Genomic DNA, 18,638 nt, shown 5'->3' on the forward strand with positions numbered 1-18,638 from the left:
CCCCGTGACCCTTACCATTTCCATGCCTGATGTCCAAATGCCAGAACCTATGCTTCACTTGGACACTTCATCTGCCCCCAAAGTTAACACCCTGGGAGCAGCCCTCGCCACTGGCTGACAGGAGTTGGTGGATGAACACCCCTCTCCCTTACCCTTCAAGAAGGATAACTCTGTGGCACATGTTCTATTCTGTCTCCCAGAATCCCTTGGGGGACTGAGCTCCAGCCGCCCACAGTGCTTTCAGACCTGGTAACATACCTCCTACTGGCTGCCCTGCCATCCCTGTCTTCCTCTTCACTGTCCTACTGGTGCTTCCTGAGATCAAACCCCTAAGAAACAGCATTTAAATCCTCATGTCAGGATAAGCTTCTAGGGGAGCTAGGACAGATAGCTTTAATCATTTTACTTCTTACAAAATGCTACTCCATGCGAGCATATGCTTGTGCTTGAAATGCATTGAGCATGAGCCAATACCATCAACTATCATTTGTGTGTGTGTGTGAAATCCAGATACCCTGTGAGTCTCTAGTGAGTTTCCCAATGAACCATGATGAAGGGCTTGTCTCTTTCCTAAACAAGAACAGTTTGGTGGCCATTTAACAGAACATCCTATCTTGAGTGTGGCTGATCCACCTACATTCCCAAGGACCTGTTAATCAGACAAACGATGTGCAAGCAAAGAAAACTTTTTAATTAAGGCTTCATTGGCAATGCCAGGTGGGCCAATTATGGTCTAATCCAAATAGGAACCCTCACTCTTTTATCATTTTTTCTACATCAAAAGCACTTCCCCTACAGTGGCCCAGAGACATTTCTCCCATGGAGCCTAGGCATTTTCAGAGCCATTCTCTCCCAATTTCTTCTTGTTTGCCTTTGTCTTTTCAATCATGGTCTCCACAATTACAGCAGTTTCTTCATATGTCTGAATGCTCTCAGTTGAAAACTTCTCAATGGATTCCATCACTTCCACTTTCTCATATGCCAAAGTCCTGGGAGGGCTTCTCTCTTGCAGGTTGCTGCTCCTAGACCCCTGTCCCTCAGATCCACCCTGACTGGCTGCAGGCTTTTGGGGTGGGGGTGTGGATGGTCCCTCTGGACCAGGTATGACCACAAGACAGGGCCTCCTGGGCCCTTCATCCTTCTTTTGGCCATCACGCTTCTCCCTGGGACCTTTCAGTTCTTCAGTGTCTATCTCATTCTCCTTGTCCACAGTATGCTGGTTGGGTGAATGTCCATCTTCTCTCCCTTGTGGACCTCCCTGTCCATTCTCCAAAGGGGGCTCAGGCTGCTCAGGAGAGGGCTCCACAGGACTGTCATGATGCAGAGAGTCGTTCTCAATGGAAACAACCACTCCACCCCTGGCTGGAATGGATGAGGAACAGAATCCAGGGTCCACATAACTGGCATCCCCGGAGACCAGCACATACCGCCCTTTGGTGTAGAGGTCAGCTGGGGGCTCAGGCTCCTTGGGGCTTCTCACTTTCTCCTTGACCATCTTGCAGAGTTTCCCAAAGGCTTTGCTTATCTTCCCTCCATCTGGCACGTCCTCCGGAGCCTTTTCTAGGGTGGGAGGACTTGCTTCTTCGCCCTCTGATTCAAGCTTAGGTTCACCTCCTTCTTTAACTACCACCTGCACCGGCTTTGTGTCTTCTGGACCTTTCAGTGGTGTGTCTTCCAGACTTTCATCTGCTTTATCTTTAGCTATAATCTCCTTTTTCCTTGGAATGTTCTTGGGGAGGCCTTTTTGTCTTGGTTTTGCCGTTGTTATATCCTGAACAGCCCTGGCTAAATCTTAATAGAAAAATGGACAATAAATCAAATATAATTGTCAATGAAAGAGGAAGAAAATGTATTCGCTGAAAACTATGCTGTCTTGGAGACCAACGCCTACTACTGGGGTGGGTTTAGTAATAATGGGGCAAAGCAAAAGGGAAAAAGGCCTGGATCTGTAGCATCCATGGCCTGTGTTGAGGTCCCGGCTCTGCCACCAATTGTGCAACTTTGAATGAGTCACTTGACCCCTCTGGGCTTCCAAAGGGGAGGGAAAACATTGCTTAATCTGACACTCACAGTTTCCATCCCATTGGGTACAATTTACTGAGACGTGTGATTCTACTACAATAATATTCAGTGGGAGCAGCAGCTCTTGTCCCAGCCCAACTCCCTGCTGAGCTCGTGCTGGCTATTTGGGTCCATAGACAAAATGATGGAAACTCATTCCACAAAGTCATTCCTGCCTTGGACTTCCCCAAAGGAGAGAAGGCAGAGCTGCCTGGACCTCTGACATGTTCAGAATGGCCTTAGGCATGGGAATCATATCAATTCATCTGGCTGCTCCCTTTTACATGTGTCCCAAGCTAAATAAATATGACCACCCTTTGCACAGCATCCCTTTCCTCCTGGGTAAAAATGGGAAGTGATGCTATTATGACAGAACTAACAGGAATCCCGTTTCCTAGGCCATATTTATTCTTCAGATTAGCTAAAAGGAAAAACTAAAAGTTTAAGAAACATACAAAATCTAACCCTGCCTCATCCATGAAGATTTTCTACTTCACTCACGTGGTAATTTTTTTTTTTAACTTTTTCATCCCCAAAATCTTCTTCATCCTATTAGCCAGAGGACTAAGACAGACAAAGCAAGGGCATCTAGTGTGATTTATAATGAGAGAACAGAGTAATCAGGAAATGGCAGAAAGGGGCCATGAAGCCACAAGGGAGAAGGGGGTGCAGAGTGGGACCCACCAAAAGAAGCCAGCTGGGAGCAAATATGGGAGGATGGGATGCTTACAGGACCAGCTACAGAATTTCAGGGCCGAGTGCAAGAAAAAGGCAGGGCCCCTGTTCAAAATGATTAGGAATTTCAAGACATTGGTTGCGGAACATTAAGCCCTTGTGAGTACAGTGCCCTGTGCACGGGTCACATGTCTCTAGAGCTAGCAACCTTGGGTGTCTGGGGACTGCTGCCCCTTCCAACAGTATTCTAACTCTGGAACCCCATTTCCACGAACCCCTCTGAGCTTTCTTTGAGACACATGGATTTGAAGGCACTCACTCTAACTATGGGCCACCAACATTATGACCTTTTCTTCTCCCAGAACACCATTTGTTCAGAATTAGGGAGGTTTAGGCATCTCACAGGTGTCTGAAATCAACCCGAAAGGGTCATATGTTGAAGGCAGAAGTCACACTTGCCAACCAAGCTGCTTCTGCTCAGTTGAGAATGGAAGAGAAAAGGAGCAGTAATTGAATATTTACTCTGCTCCAGACGCTGGATTAAGCACTTTTGTATAGTCCATTTAATTTGGGGGGTGGGAAGTGGGGGAGAGATACAATTCAATATTTACTTCAATTTGTTATGTATTTGGTGATGCATTCCCAAGGAGGTCTGCCTGATTCCCCCTCTCCCATCTGATTTCTCTCCTTGTGAACTTTTTGGGCAGACATCAGCAAGGCAGAGAAGGAGACCTCACCTGAAAGCATTTAATTTCCAGATGGATTGAAAGGGAGCATGAATATTAAGTTCATGAAGAGAGCCACTTGTTTTTTGGGTTTTCTTTTTTCCATTTTTTCAAAGACAGAAAACAGCAGAAGCTGGGGATGGGGAGCATTACCTTTCCTGCTGGGCAGAGGGCTGAGGGAGGCTCCATGGCCTGGGGTGAAGAGAGTGACAGGCGTTTCAATGAATGCGGAGCTCAGCCTGGCGGAAAGGACCAGAAAGAGGTGGTCACCATCGATAATGCATCAAGCCAAACAGATGGTCAGAGGGTAACAGTGACCCTCTAATTAAGAGCAAAAATGAAAAAAATCTTTCTCTAGATTGAACTGCTCATGAACCACATACATATTTACACACTAGATGAGGATATAAAGGAAATGATCATTTCTTTGAGATCAAACCATAAACTGTGAAACTCATAGAAAAATTGGGACGTGGAGATTGCTTATACCGTAAAAATGCCACTTCTCTGTTGAACAGTGTGTTTGTTCTCTTTTTGTTTTTTGTTTTTAATAAAAGAGTGGCCAGCCCAGGCTAACATCCTGAGGGCAACCAGAGTACGATAGCTCCAACTTTTTTTTTTTAAAAACAATGTGCATTATACATAGAGAATAAATATAAAGCAATTTAAACAAAATGTAAACTAGTGAAGCTGAGCAAAGAGTATTCATGAGTTCTTTGTTCTATGCTTGCAACATTTCTAGTGATTTGAAATTAGTATATTAAAATTAGAAGTTATACACGAACCAACGAAAGAAGTATCTGGTTACCTTTTTGTGAAGCCCTGCCTCCAAAACAAAAATTTTGCACAAGAACATTTAAATGCCGGTTCAAGATTTATTTTTGCAAACGTGTGCATAAAGCATTCACTGTGACATAAATATAATTTGGAATTATGCATGATACATTGACTATAACTAGAGGAGGAAAAAAACCCAAAATTTTGATTTTCTTGTTAAACATTCAAGTACTTGCAGCCAAAATAGAGTACCCAGAAAAAAAGAGAGAACTGCTCCTTATGGGGTACTTCTGGGTATTTCTCTTTTAATTCAGTCTAAACCTAAAAATATCAGCAAAAATAAATCAAGGAATCACAACTTAATAGAGAATCATAGTCCAAATATGAGTGGCTGTCCCCAATCTACTCTCTGATGGTAATTATAGATATGGATATGGATATCCACATCGTCACAGATGTAGGTGATTAGATGTAGGTGCCAGTACAAATAATGCAGCTGTAGTTATAGATGTATATGTACATGATGTAGCTGTTGATGCAGTTAATACAGATTATGTATAGATGTATATATACATGAAGGTATAAAGATAGATGATGTAGGTGTAGGTATAGATACAGATAATGTCAGTATAGATGTAGATGTCAATCTAGATAATGTAGATACAGGCTATATGTGGATGGAGATGACATAGATGTAAGTGTAGATGTAGATAATGTAGATATAGGTATAGGTGTAGACAATATCGATGTAGATGTGGATGATGTAGGTGTAGGCATGGATAATATAGATATAGGTGTAAATAATGTAATTGTAGGTACAGATGCACATGTAGATGATGTAGATATAGATATAAATGTAGGTATTAACTTAGATGATGTGATATAGATGATATTTAGGTGATACAGATGTAAATGATGCAGATGTAGGTTTAAGTGAAGGTGTGCATCTAGATGTAGGTGATATAGACATAGATGTAGGTGTAGATAATGTAGATGTAGACATCAATGTACACGCGTAGATGATGTAGATACAGAGGCAGATGTAGGTATAAGCATAGATGATGTATATGTAGGTGTAGGTAAAGGTATAGATGTAGATAATGTAGAGGTGAGGATAGGGATAGTGACAGAGATGTATTTCCCGGCTGTCTTAAAGTGAGTGGAGTGCAAGTCACAGCTCCATTATGGACAAGACCAGACAATATTGACAGTCACATTATAGACCCAACCAAATGATAAAAATCATGCAAAATCATGCTGGCAGCATCAGTGATAATACTAACATCTCAGAGAACTTGTCCAGCATCAAGTACTGTATAAGGTACCTCACCTGCAGCATCTCATTAAATACTACTGATTATCCTCTCTGCTAAGACGATTTTGTCTTCAGAGGCCTGAGAAGCAAAAGTAGCCTCTCCATGAGATCTCTTCTGACTGCCAAACTCAAAATTTCAAACATTTCCACCAACATCCCCATCGCCATTCCCCTTTTCCCTGCCATAATAGCACATAGCACTTGTCATAGATCATGCTCCTTCTGTTACAAATTCATTCATCATTCAAGCTCCATGAGGTCATGGATTTTGTGTTTCATTCCCTGCCACATCCCCACTGCCTAAAACTGGTACATGGGAGGCCCTCAACAAAGATTTGTGGAATATATAAGCCTCTGGCAGCAGGGAGAGAGTGGCACTCCCTCAGCTGTGCTCCTCTGTGACCACACCTGTTGCCTTCATTCTCAATGATCCGATGATACCGGTCCAGCTCATTCTTCAGGGTTTGCTGGGCGACCACCAGCTGCCGGCAATCATAGGAAGACTTCTCCAGGCTCCTCTCAGTCTCTTCAATCTCCTTCCGCAGGGTTTCAATCTGTTCGTTATAGAGCTGAATCTCGTCATCGTAACACTCTTGGGCATCTTTAATAGCTTGTTCCAGGGTTGCTGTCTGTGGGCAAAGACACAGCTGTAAGGAAACCCGCTGTGCCCTCTCCCTTAAGACCCAGACTTGGCAGGGAGAACCCAGACTCAGTATTTCAACTTTTGTTTTATTTGTGTGTTTTTCTGTCAGCAATGAGTTAGCAAAATTCTGATAGCCAAAAAATAAGTAAAAAGAAGAACACATACTAAACAGAGAAGAGGTTATTTTTACTGAAATCATTAAGGGAGGAAGAGTTTCCTTGTTCCTATTTTAATGATGATGCTCTATTTTTCTCCATGATTTCTGATCAGTAGTTACCTGTATGTTTTGGTAGTTAAAATGTATGTGTGTATGTGCATGTGTATGTATGCATGCATGTGCACACTTGTGTATACATAAAGTAATTTCAGGGAAACACTATTTCTATATTAATTGAGAAGTCAAAATTAAAGTGGGGAAAATAGAGGTGGCCTTATTTTCACTTTAAGACCTTCTGACAATGCACAAAGAGCCATAGTATACTTATTTATACACTTAGTATTCATAGTCATAATTCTTTTATAATCTCATTTTCCCAAATAGAAAAGAATCCAACATGCACTATTGGTCCTCAAAAACAAATACAACAAGCAGCACTGGCACAGCACTTTCCAAACTGCAATGTGCACTGCACTCCCTGAGGATTTTGATGAGCTGCAGGTCCTCTCTAAGTGGGTCTGGCATAGGGGCCAGAGGTTCTGCATTTCTAACCTGCTCCCACATGATGGCGCTGATCTCTGAACCACACTTTTTGAGTCAATGAGAGTCTAGACAGGTATCTGAATTCAACTTCTAGTATGTCCACTACAAGGCATTTCACACAAACAGCTAAATATGCATCTTGGACAATCTAGAGCACAATTGTTCCCATGATGATTTGATTCTTCACTTTATATACAGATGTGGCCTTAGAATAGTGAAGTTCCCTAAGTGATGGCTTTTGAAAACCTAGCTTACAAAGGTCTTCAGAAATGTATCTGTTGCATCAGGAAAGAAGCAAGGGGGTGGCGGGGGGTGGGGGGAGGTAGGAGAGGAGAGACAGTGGGGAGGAGGAGGGGTACATGCACTAGACACTTTGGGAAGATGTCTGCCAGCCCGTGTCATTCCCTTGTCTGATGACTGCCCCATCTCACTTAGAGAAAGGTCCCAGCAGCAATGTGACCCCACTCCCCTGATCAGAGCACTAGAACCAGGGCTGGGCCTAACTCAGGCTGGTCTATCATATGCTTCCTCTCCCAGGAATTTGGAAAAGGATCTCAAAATAGAAGCAAGTTCGGACGGCTTCATATAAACTTGGGGTCTGAGGCCACCATTTGAAAGTGGCAATCTTTCATAATGTGCATGAAGAAGCTGAGAAAGACAATTCTTCAGAGTTGCAGAGAAATGAAGCCGAAGGGCAAAGATAAACAGAGACAAGAGCACCTGTGGGAAGAGAAGATGTCAACGAGAGACAGCTGCTGCCTCAGATCCTGGTTCCTGGTTCCTGCCATACACCCTGCTCTGACATCATCATCTACCTTTTAGATCCTGTGCCGTTGAGGGGGAAAAAAATATGTTCACAGTGGAGAAACATGGCAGACACCACCTCAAGCAAGTGATCCAAGTCACATTGTCAGTGCAAAGCTCCCTGATAAGATGCACTGAGAAGGACATATCGCTTCTGTGGTGTTCCTGCCACAAACACATAGCCTCAACCTAATTCTCAGGATGTGTCAGGGAAGCCCAGATGGTAGGACATCCTATGAAATACCTGGCCATGAAAGATGTGCACTGTCTGAGATCGAAGGAGACTAAGGAGACATGACACCTAAATACAAGCAGGATCCACAACCAGAAAAAATGTTAGTGGAGCAATGGGTGGAATCTTAATTGAGTCCATTACTAGGATGATGCGGTTACCCTTCCCACTTTCATCGCTGTACTGTGGTTAAGTTGTTAATATTTGAGAAAGCTGGGTCAAGAGTGTGTGGGAAACCTCTGTGCTATTTTTGCAACTTTTTAGAAGTCTAAAATTATTTCAAAATGAAATTGTTTAAGCTAGTTTGATCAGGTTTCTTTTCTCATAAAAGTGGGGGGGGGGGGAATCTCCATTCAGTTACCTGTAATGTCAAATACAGAGGCATACCCACTAATTTCTGCTGCAGTCCCATATTCTTACCCATACCAGCATTTTGCACACACTAGGAAATGCTTCCAAGAAATAGAAATTTAAAAGGCTTGAACCTCAGAGACTAGAAGCTATCTGGGTATGGATGAACTCCGAAGTCAGACTCTCCTTTTCTACAGAGCAGATCCAAGAACTAAGCCTGCGGGACGCTGGCTGGTATAACTGGGTTCCAGAGCAGGGCCAGGGGTCCCAGTGTCAACCAGGCAGCAGGGAGGCTGTGAACGATAAACGTGACTGCCTCTTACCAAAGCTTAGCTTTCTCCCTCGTGTACAGGAAAGAGCTGGTGCCGGGAGCACCCAGATTTTAAAAGTATGTATATTCCACAAATTTCAAAAAAAAAAAGAGAAATGGAGAAGAACCTGTAGGTTAAAAGACTTCAAGTCTATGGCCATGCCACCCTGAACAAACCTAATCCCATCTGGTCTCGGAAGTTAAGCAGAGTCGGTCATAGTTAGTACTTGGATAGGAGACCACTTAGGAAAATCAGGTACTGTAGATAGATAGATAGATAGATAGATAGATAGATAGATAGATAGATAGATAGATAGATAGATAGATAAAGGAAGGAAGGAAGGAAGGAAGGAAGGAAGGAAGGAAGGAAGGAAGGAAGGAAGGAAGGATTGTAAACTGACAAGGTCTTTGCAACCTGTGAGGTCAACCAAGGGTCGCCCTGCCTAAAAAAAAAAAAAAAAAAAAAAGACTTCAGAGACATATAAACCAGTTACACTGTATAGACCTTATTTGGATCCCAATTCAAACAAGCTTTACAATGTGGACCTTATTTGGACCCCAATTCAAACAAACTTTAAAGGAAGAAATTGTGGAAAAGACAACACAGTCTTATTCCATTTACATGACAACCTGGAAAAGGCAATACCAGAAAAATAGAAAACAGATTCAGCGGTTGCCAGGGGGTGTGACGGGAGAGGTTGACCAGAAAAGGACAGCTGAGGGAATTTTGGGGTGAGGGGGCTGTCCTATATCTTGATTGTAGGTGTAGTTATAGCACTGTATGTGTTTGTCAAAAAGATATATTGTGCATTGAAGAGGGCGACATTATATGGAATTACCACCTCAGTTTTAAAAATTATGAGACAATTGGAAATCTGATCCCTCAGTGGACATTTGGTGATATTAAAGAACTGGTGTTCATTTTTAAAGGTTCACTTTGCAGCCTATAAAAATAACACTAATATTTTGGAGATACACATTGAAGTGTTGCTGAATAAGATACATGGTGTCTGGGATTGTTTCAGAATTACATGGGGTGTGGGAGGCGTTTAGGTGATGTAAGAGAGACCATGTGTATGTTTGAAATACTTCAGAATAAAGAAAAAAAGAAAAGATTAAGTATGAAGAGACTCTATTACCTTTTGGGTATGAGCTCCCCAGCGCAGAGCGGGAGTAATGGCTGTATAAGTGAGTTCTGACATAGATCAACTCATCAGCCTCGCAACCTTATGGGGGAGGGGCTGACATTATTCCCACTTTACAAATGAAGAAACTGAGGTACACAGGCAGTGACTTGGCCATAAATACAACAGCAAGATTCAGACTCACCTGTACAGGCTCTGAGATACTTCCAGAAATCACGAACATTCCTCTTTCAGTCTCCTTCCAAGCTGCAGGGGACCAGTGTGCATGCTTACACACAAGCACACATGCATGCACGCACGCACACACACACACACACACACACACACACACACTCCAAGGCCCCAGGAAAACTCCCCATTCCCACAGATCAACAGGCAAGCACCATAAGCCTATTCTCACTGAAGACACAGGGGACTTGTATGACCCCCATCAAACCCCTCCCTGAGCCTATTCACTTAGCAAACTTTTAAACCATAAATAGGATAGTGAAGGGTTGTCACGAATTGGAAAATCAGAAATGAGAAAAATGTCATCTAAACCTCTGGACCACCAGGGCAAACACAATGTTTCTTATATCTCACGAGCTAGCGGTTGGTTGGTTGGTTGCTGTCCTCTGATGGGATCTGTGGGAGAGCTGCCTGCCCTGGGAGGGAGGCTCGGTGGATGACTCAAAGGCGCCTTCCAACTTGTGACTGGCACAGCTGCTCTGCGTGGTTCTGCCTGTGACCACTAAGGTTCCACAGCGTCTAGTGAAGTGCTGACCAGGTTTATAAAACTGTGGTCTTCATAGTTCAATAATTTAAACTATTTATCACAAGGAGGAGTGTTCAGGGAATGTAGTAAGAAGCCTACTTTCACCAGCTCAAAGGAGCCAAGGAAGATGTCCCTGATATGAGTGACCTTAGCACAGGCGTCAGGCGTTATCCAGCATCAGCCTGGCTGTCGGAGAATGAGACATGGACCCTCCTTCTTGGAGTCCGCAGTCCAGCAGGGAAGGCAGCTCTGTTACATGCCCACGGAGCACATGGAGCAGCCCAAGGGCACTGGAGGGTGTCAGAGAAGGCTTCCTGGAGGTAGTGGGGCCAGTCCTGAATACTGAAGAGGAAAAGAAACTTCCAGAAAGAGTAGTGATGAGCAAAGGGGCAGGTACCAGGAACTGCAAGAAAATACTGGGGGGAGCCAGGGAGAAGAGAAGAGACAGCAGCCTACAGCCAGTCCAGAGCTTCTTAGAAAAGAATAGCCAAGCGGATACTGGAGAGAGAAGCAGGTAGGTGTGGGCCATGAGGCAATTTGAACTTCATATTGAGCAAAGGTGACTATTGTGTTTCTGCTTTTACCAGTTATATCATCTGGTTTATAGCCATCTCCCTACTGAGCTGTGAGCAGCTGAGGGCAAGAGCCATGTCATGCTCTGCTCAGTATCCCCTGAATCTCACGTGGAGCTTTGCAGTAGAGGTTGAATGAAAAAAGTATTCAAGCATAGCAGTGGGGCTTGCCTTTGCAAAGCAGCGGTCAACAGGACCCCAAGACAGCACCTTATAGTGAACCACATCTGGAGGGGCGACCTCCTACATCAATCTCCTTAGGCTCCCAGACTCCTTTGAGTCCAGGTCTTTTTTCACAAAGGAAAAAAAGAAGTCATATATCCTTCACTGATTACATAGTTTTACCCAAACCTACCACTAGATGGTGCTAAGCAACTTTAATTAGCAATGATACCCAGGAGGTTCACTTTCCAAAATAACATATGAGGGTTCTCACTTTCCTGTCACAGAAACTCTCAGTCGATGCAATTTAAGGAATCAGAAGTGCCTGCCCTTTCTCTTCCACCTATAAGTGCCATCCTCAAAGGGATGGGTGCTGTGTCCCCCATTCTGTGGACCAGTGTTCTCAAACTTGAGCTTTGTAACCATCTGGAAGGCCTGTTAAAACAGATTGCTGGGCCCCACTCCAGAGCTCCTGATTCAAGTAAGTCTGGGACAGGCCGATGAACTTGAATTTCTGACAAGTTCCCAAGTGATGCTGATGCTGCTGGTTCAGAGAGCTCACCATTAGGCCTCTACTGTGGAAGGTTGTGGAAGAATCAGATGCCCTAACCATAGGCAGCACAGGTGGGACAGAGGGGGATGGCACGCTACTCTGAACAATGTACAATTTAGAACTTATGAGTTGTTTATTTCTGAAATTTTCTATTTAATATTTCCTGACCACAGTTGACTGCAGGTAATTAAAACCATCGAAGTGAAACAAACAGTGGATGGGAGGGGGGACTACTGTATTTAATGTAAGTACATATATTGTTATATAGGATATGATTTGGTAACATTTTGATAACTGTTTCAATAGAATTGGTTTCCTTTTAATTATACATAGACTTTATTTTTATTACATGCCTTCAACATTTTCCTGAGAAGGGAGTCCAGGGGCTTCACAAGACTACCAGTAGGAGGAAATGGCACAGAAGAAAAGGTAAAGCCCCCGATTTAGAGAAAAAATGACATCAGACTAAGACAAGTACGTCTTTCTGCAGCAACTATGGGTGGGGACAGGTGGCCAACCAGACAGTTCCATTTCCTGGTCTCAGAAGATAGGTTAATCCTTTATGAAATGTTTCCTTTTCATACTCAGCAAATACATATGTGTATGTAGAGGGAGAAACATTCTTTTGCTCTGGAGCTGGAATTTACCACATCAGGCTGGATTCTTTCATCTTTCTCAGTATCTAAGGCAGTGTTTTTCAACTTTATCACCAGGGCCACAGGAAGAATCACATTTTGTATCATAAACCATACATATCTTATGAATATGTATGTGTGTGCATTTATTTGAATATGTATTTATATAAATATACATATTTATTAAAAACAAGATGTCACAAAATAAATCCCTTTCTAATTGCCAAGTACTCTTTCTTATTCTATCTTGGCCTAGTGTCAATTTCTTCTTTTTCAACTCCAGTCAATTCTATTGAATTCATTTTACAACCCAAAAATGAGCTATAACTATTGTTTTGAAAAACACTGGTCTAGACAATGACTGAGCTTGCATCCACTTCCTCAATCACACATGCACACGCACACGTACACATATATCCATATACATAAATATATACACATGCATATGCATGCACACACAATACACACGCACATATACACGCATACATAATACATGCATTTACACACATATATACACACTTACATACACGTATATACAATATGCACATATACACACACATACACCTTCCCTCTATCCTTTCAGTACCTCAGAGGAAACCACACACTACCAGGTCACCAAAATGGTGTACCATGGAAACAGGACTGAGCTTTTCTGTTGAGTTTAGTTTCCAAAATAAAATTGACTCCAAAAAAGGGGGATGGGATATGTGGAATTATGAGCTTTCTGCTAACAAATTCTGAGCTGAGCAAACATTGACATAACTATTCTTTTCCAGGTTTGTAACCAAATTCCAAAGGAGAACTTTTAGGTCAAAGGAGAAACAGGAACCACAGATGTAAGGAAGTGTGGAATAAAAATCTCAACATATATCCATTTCTTATTTTTAAAAACGAATTTAAACTGGGCAAAAATGGACTTATTTTACAGCCTTACCCTTGGTGGGGAAGGGCCTGTGAGGGCACTCTCTGAGGGGCCAGGAATTAGTGTGACCCACCGTCTCTGTTCACCTAGGACTTTTCTAGTCTGCACCCTGATAAACCCCTCGGTCCAGGACAAAGCCAGACAGCTGGTCATCCCACTCAGAGTGCTGTTTCTGGCTGAGCGCTGGCACACAGATGTGTTGTTTGTGAGAATCACTGAGCCGACCATGTGTGCACATCTCTGCACGGACCTGACACTGAATAAAACATGTTGTAAACCCTGGAAGCCCGACAGCAAGATGGAGACGTGAGGGGGTAGGGCCTACCTGGGCCTGTAGCTCGGCTCTCTGCGCCTGCAGGAGAGACAGCACCTCCCGGCCCTCCTCCAGCTGACTCTGCAGGGCGGCTGCCTCCCGCTCAGTCAGGAGCTTCTCCTGCACAAAGGAGGGCCAGACTCAGCACTCACACACACTTGACATGTGAGAAAATCCAAAAGGGTGAGAGGTGTGGGCCTGGTTATGTTCTACAGGTTTATGCGTCCCCACCAAATTCATATGCTAAAGCCCTAACCCTCAATGGGATGGTACCTGGAGCTGGAATCTTTGAGAGGTAATTAAGTTTAAATGAGGTAATGAGGGTAGGGTCTCCAGGATGGGGTAGTGTCCTTATAAGAAAATAAAGGGACACCAGAGCTCTATCTCTGTGCTACATGCCTCTCCGCCCCCCATAAAAGGTCACATGAGAACACATTGGGATGGTGGCTATCTACAAGTCAGGAAGCAGGTTCACACCAGGAACTGAATCTGCTGGCCACCCAATCTGTGAAATTCATTAGAGCAGCCAGAGCAAAGACAGGCCCATGGTGGCCACTGCTAATGCCTTTTCGCCTCATCTTCAACATCTGAACCATAAATGCTGTGAGTGTAAAATGTGAAGACGTTGTCAGGAGACCCACATTTTAGAGCTGGTTGTGCCACAAAGTCTGGACAAGGCACTTTCCCTTCTGTCAAAAGAAGCACGCAGAATGCAGTCTCTTGTGAGACTCTATTCTCCGTGTCTATACAGATGGCATGGTCAGTCTGAGCCCTGAGACATCGACTATGCCAAGATGCTGCTATGCAAAGCAGGAGCCAAGGAACACAAGAGAAGCCAGGGCCCTGGTGAGACAGCTGCACTGCCTACTAACACTCCACAGAATGTTCTAGAAGGAAATCCTCCCTCAATCAGCCTCTCCACTGTCTATTCAGAAACATCCAAATTGCTTCGCAAAAGCCTGACTGCTCAAGAGTAGTGCCTCTGACACAGAACGTGGCCTCACAGCCAGGTAAAGTTAGAAACAAGCATGTGCCCAGTTCACATGTTCAAGGCCATGTGTTTAGGACAGCCCCGCCTCTCCCTGTAAAGTGGCTGCAGCAACAACGCAGAGCCAGCCAAAGCAAGACGGATGTGGTTAAAGAGGAAGTGTGCGTCTGGTCCTATGGTCTGACTCCACGCAGAAGGCAAGACTTGAGACATAACTGCAGAAGAACGTCCTCGACTGCATGTGTTTATTCCTGCGTTTCTCGGTGCACAGAGGAACACAAGCTCTCAGTCTCTCACAGTTCTCTCAATCTGTCTCTGTCCTCTGTTTCTTTTTATCTCAGTCCCCACCTCCCTGCCTCAAAGTTGCAGACAAAGGGGTAGCTGGGAGCAGAAGGGGACTTGTGCCCCTGGTTATCAGTATGGAGGACATATAGTATATGGAGATATACCACACATCCTAGACCCGCAGCCTCAGGATAGAAGCGGATCCAGTGTAAATACATTACACTGCTTCCCGCCAGTGCCCTGCCTGCTTGCCTGGCCCCACCTCTTCTGACTGCCCAGCTCCTACTCATCTTACATCCCTCCCACACCTGCCCACAGCCCTCAGATACTAATTGAAGATGAAGGGAGATAGCCCTGAAGCTGTCAGCTAGTAGCTGGAACTAACTGCCAGGCCATGATGCTCCCTACTTATAAATAATGCCACACCCAACATCCGAAGATGTCGCTCTGGGGCCATGGGTGAATGAGACAGAAATAAGACCCCTTGTAATTTTGTCTGAGCTCAGACCAAAAGACTACTATGTAACCACAAAAATGGCCAATGTCTGCTCTCCTGGAACACAAGTGATGCTGTTCAATTTCCAGGCACAGCTTTAGCCACACTCCATTCCCCTGCCTCCTAGACACAAATTATCAGGACACTTGGTCATAGGACCATCTCCCTCCTGTCAGCATCCAACCCAGAGCAGGGCCTGTTACCTGACCCCTCCCGCAGATCACCTAACACACTGAGACACCCTGCAAGTCTCCACAGGATACACCCTCCCTTCCTGCAGTGAAAAATAAGTCCAGCTTTATGTAACCACAGGCCTGTCCCCAGTGGCCTCTGACTATAGGGCACTGGCATTATGCTTACTGACACATTAACCAGCTGACCTGTGTTCCTATAATTAGCAATGCTAATTGCATCCTCATTTGAGCAAATGTGACACACATTTTCTAGGATGGTATAACAGTCAATGACACAACCTGAAAGTGACCATTTAACTCATATGTAGAATTTTTAAGCTAAGATTAATCAAGAATGTGATTCTTTCTAAATCTGTGCTTCTCTACCTTTAACGTGCACATGGATCCCTGGGGATACTGCTAAAATGCAGATTCTCACCCAGTGGGTCTGCGGTTTGCAAGGCCAACGAGTGAAGCCCTCAGAAGAAGCCTAATCAGTTTCCCCAGTCTTAGAACTCAGAATTTTGTTACATGAAGCAGATGACATGATTTTTAAAATGTGCTCTGGTGCTCGCTTCAGCAGCACATATACTAAAATCAGAACGATACAGAGAAGATTAGCATGGCCCCTGTGCAAGGACGACACGCAAATTCGTGACACGTTCCATAGTTTTTAGATTTCAAATTATAATGTACACCTGAAAATTACATAATTGCATTAACCAATGTTACCCCGATAAACTTAAAAAAATAAAAATAAATTTTAAAAAATAGCAGCAATGCCTAATTTACTGCAAAAAAAGTGCTCTGGTATAAAACACCTTTGAATTAGAGGGAAAAAATGTGTTTGCAAAATAAAAATGAGGTATCTGGAAAGAAATCTCTGACAAAGAAAAGTAAAGCTTTAGGAAAAGCTAATTTAGGCCTTTGTAGCAACCTCGGTTACATTGAGGAAAGTAGAAACCTGAAATGATCATTGGTGGACAAAAACTGTCCCATGAAGGCCGAAAAAAAGAGACTTTCCTGCCTCTTAGATGTTATTTGGTACAGTTCAATAGTGTCTTCAAAAGCAAGTTTGGAAATTTCTTAAGCTTTGATATTAAAAAAAAAATTAAGTTAAAACAAAAACTACTCACGCGGTCAGCTGCCCTAGCCCACCGGTTATACAGGTGGCCAACTGACTTGGGTTGTGGTCTGGGCAGACTCCTGGGCAATTCCTAGTGCCACTAGGGTTGAGAACCACTATTCTAAGTGATCCTTACCAAAAACAAACAAACAAACAAAAAGCATCGTATCCATGGACCAGTCCACAAAACCCAGTACCAGACTACTACAACCTCTGGAGAAGAAACACATGACATTTTTGTTTTAATCTGCATTCTTTATCGTGTATGTTTATATGTATCATATTATGCATCACAAAGTCCCATAAAACACATTAAGAAAAAAATACATTGATATCCTTTTGTGCAATTAGAGAGCTAAGTGAAGAAGGAACATGAAACATTATATTGAAAATGTTTCACATCCAAATCCCCATTTTTAAAAAGTTGGCTTCGATAATCTCTATCCTCTCCAGAGAGTTTTCATGCCAGACTCACATAATCATTAGCAGACCCTGTCCCTGAAAATATAGTCACTAATATCTGAGACTCTCTGTATTCAAAACTTACAGTCAAATAGATAAGAGGATTAAGAAAACAAACCACCCAATTAAAAAATGAGCAAAAGACTTGAGCAGATATGCCAAAAAAGAAGATACATGGATGGCAAATAAGCACATGCAAAGATGCACAACATCATTAGTCATCGGGTGATGAAGTTAAAACCCAAGCGAGATGCACGGCATACCTATCAGAAGAGCAATGAGCAAAAGTAAATAAATACCTGACACACATAGTGCTAGTAAGGGCACAAAGCCAACGAAACTCCCCCACGTTGCTGGGGGGGATGCAACAAGGAGACACCATTTTGGGAAACAGCCTGGCAGTTTTCTTATAAACTAACCAGGAAGAACAACCCACGATTCTCAAGGAAAACACCTAAGAAAATGGCCAGGGTCACAGTTTACGTCCTTAGATGTCTAAAGAGCAGTGTTCACTATCTGAGTAGTAGAACGGAAAACTTTAAATGTGAACGTAAAGAAGTGGAGCGGAGGGAACCCACTGCAGCTCCACGCAGTCTGGCCTGCCGCCTTTCTCTGCGTACCTGTAACTAGCCCCACAAAGACGTCAGAACAATCTTCAAATGTGCTTTCCCCTGCAGCCAGGGCTTCGATTCTTACCTCCCGCATCCCACCTGTAATTACAGACGCTTGAGGGGTGGTCTGGATGATCTGCTGCAGGATGCTGACATAGGTCTGAATTTCCAGAAGATTCTGTTGGAGGAAAGAAAGCATTCTCATTAAAATCTGAGCTTCCGGAGACCCTCCAGGATCAAATAACCACAGGGATGAAGGCTTTCACAGGTTTTACCGTCACAACTAGGACAGCCCCGACCTGTGCAGAGGACACTTTACATCTTTAATCTTCACTAGAACAATGGGGCAGATAAATAAACTGAGGCTTGGTTTATTTTGACATTTCCCTTCAGTTAAACAGATGCTTTGCTGCTGTCTTCACAGAGCCCTGGGCGGCAGAAGTATGAGAAAAAAGCAGAAATGAAGGACAAAGATGCCCCAGAAGGTACAAAGGACCCTTTCTGACACAGAACAGGACTTCAAAGGATGGAATCTGGTCAGTCGGTCCCAGATTAAATCACCTATTAGCTGTGTGAGGCCTCAAGCAAGCTATTTATACCTTCTAAAACTCAGGCTCTTCTATAAAAGTAGGATAACAATCTGAAGAACACCTGTGCCCAGCTCTGTGCTAAGGACTGATAACATCACACAGCTGCCCTCTCTCCAGAGAACTGCCCCTGGCCAGACAATAGTCATCTTGTCCAGGAAGCTACAAAACTTGCCCCAAATCCTGCCTCAATCCCAATCCAGGTCAGGGACTCATTGGCACAGAAGTACAAGAAACCAACCCTCTTGTCTCAAGGTAGGA

The 18,638-nt window shown here is 43.6% G+C and overlaps 1 protein-coding gene and 1 non-coding gene across 2 annotated transcripts in view; one reads left to right on the plus strand and one right to left on the minus strand.

Annotated features, from left to right (window-relative positions):
- Positions 1-670: 670 nt before the first annotated feature.
- BFSP1 (beaded filament structural protein 1) overlaps positions 671-18,638 on the minus strand; it is a 32,927-nt gene continuing 14,959 nt past the window's right edge. The window contains exons 4-8 of the mRNA XM_016164896.2: positions 17,876-17,968; positions 13,662-13,769; positions 5,962-6,182; positions 3,615-3,700; positions 671-1,791 (exon numbers count right to left, since the gene is read on the minus strand). Of these exons, the coding sequence (XP_016020382.2) occupies positions 827-1,791; positions 3,615-3,700; positions 5,962-6,182; positions 13,662-13,769; positions 17,876-17,968 (1,473 nt within the window). The 3' untranslated portion in view covers positions 671-826. The remainder of the gene's footprint in view (positions 1,792-3,614; positions 3,701-5,961; positions 6,183-13,661; positions 13,770-17,875; positions 17,969-18,638) is intronic.
- On the plus strand, positions 16,159-16,265 carry LOC118610139. The gene has a single exon (XR_004953798.1). It is a non-coding gene; the product is annotated as a U6 spliceosomal RNA (small nuclear RNA).

The sequence above is a fragment of the Rousettus aegyptiacus genome, unplaced genomic scaffold (assembly GCF_014176215.1).
Source record: "Rousettus aegyptiacus isolate mRouAeg1 unplaced genomic scaffold, mRouAeg1.p scaffold_m13_p_12, whole genome shotgun sequence".
In the NCBI taxonomy this organism is placed as follows: domain Eukaryota; kingdom Metazoa; phylum Chordata; class Mammalia; order Chiroptera; family Pteropodidae; genus Rousettus; species Rousettus aegyptiacus.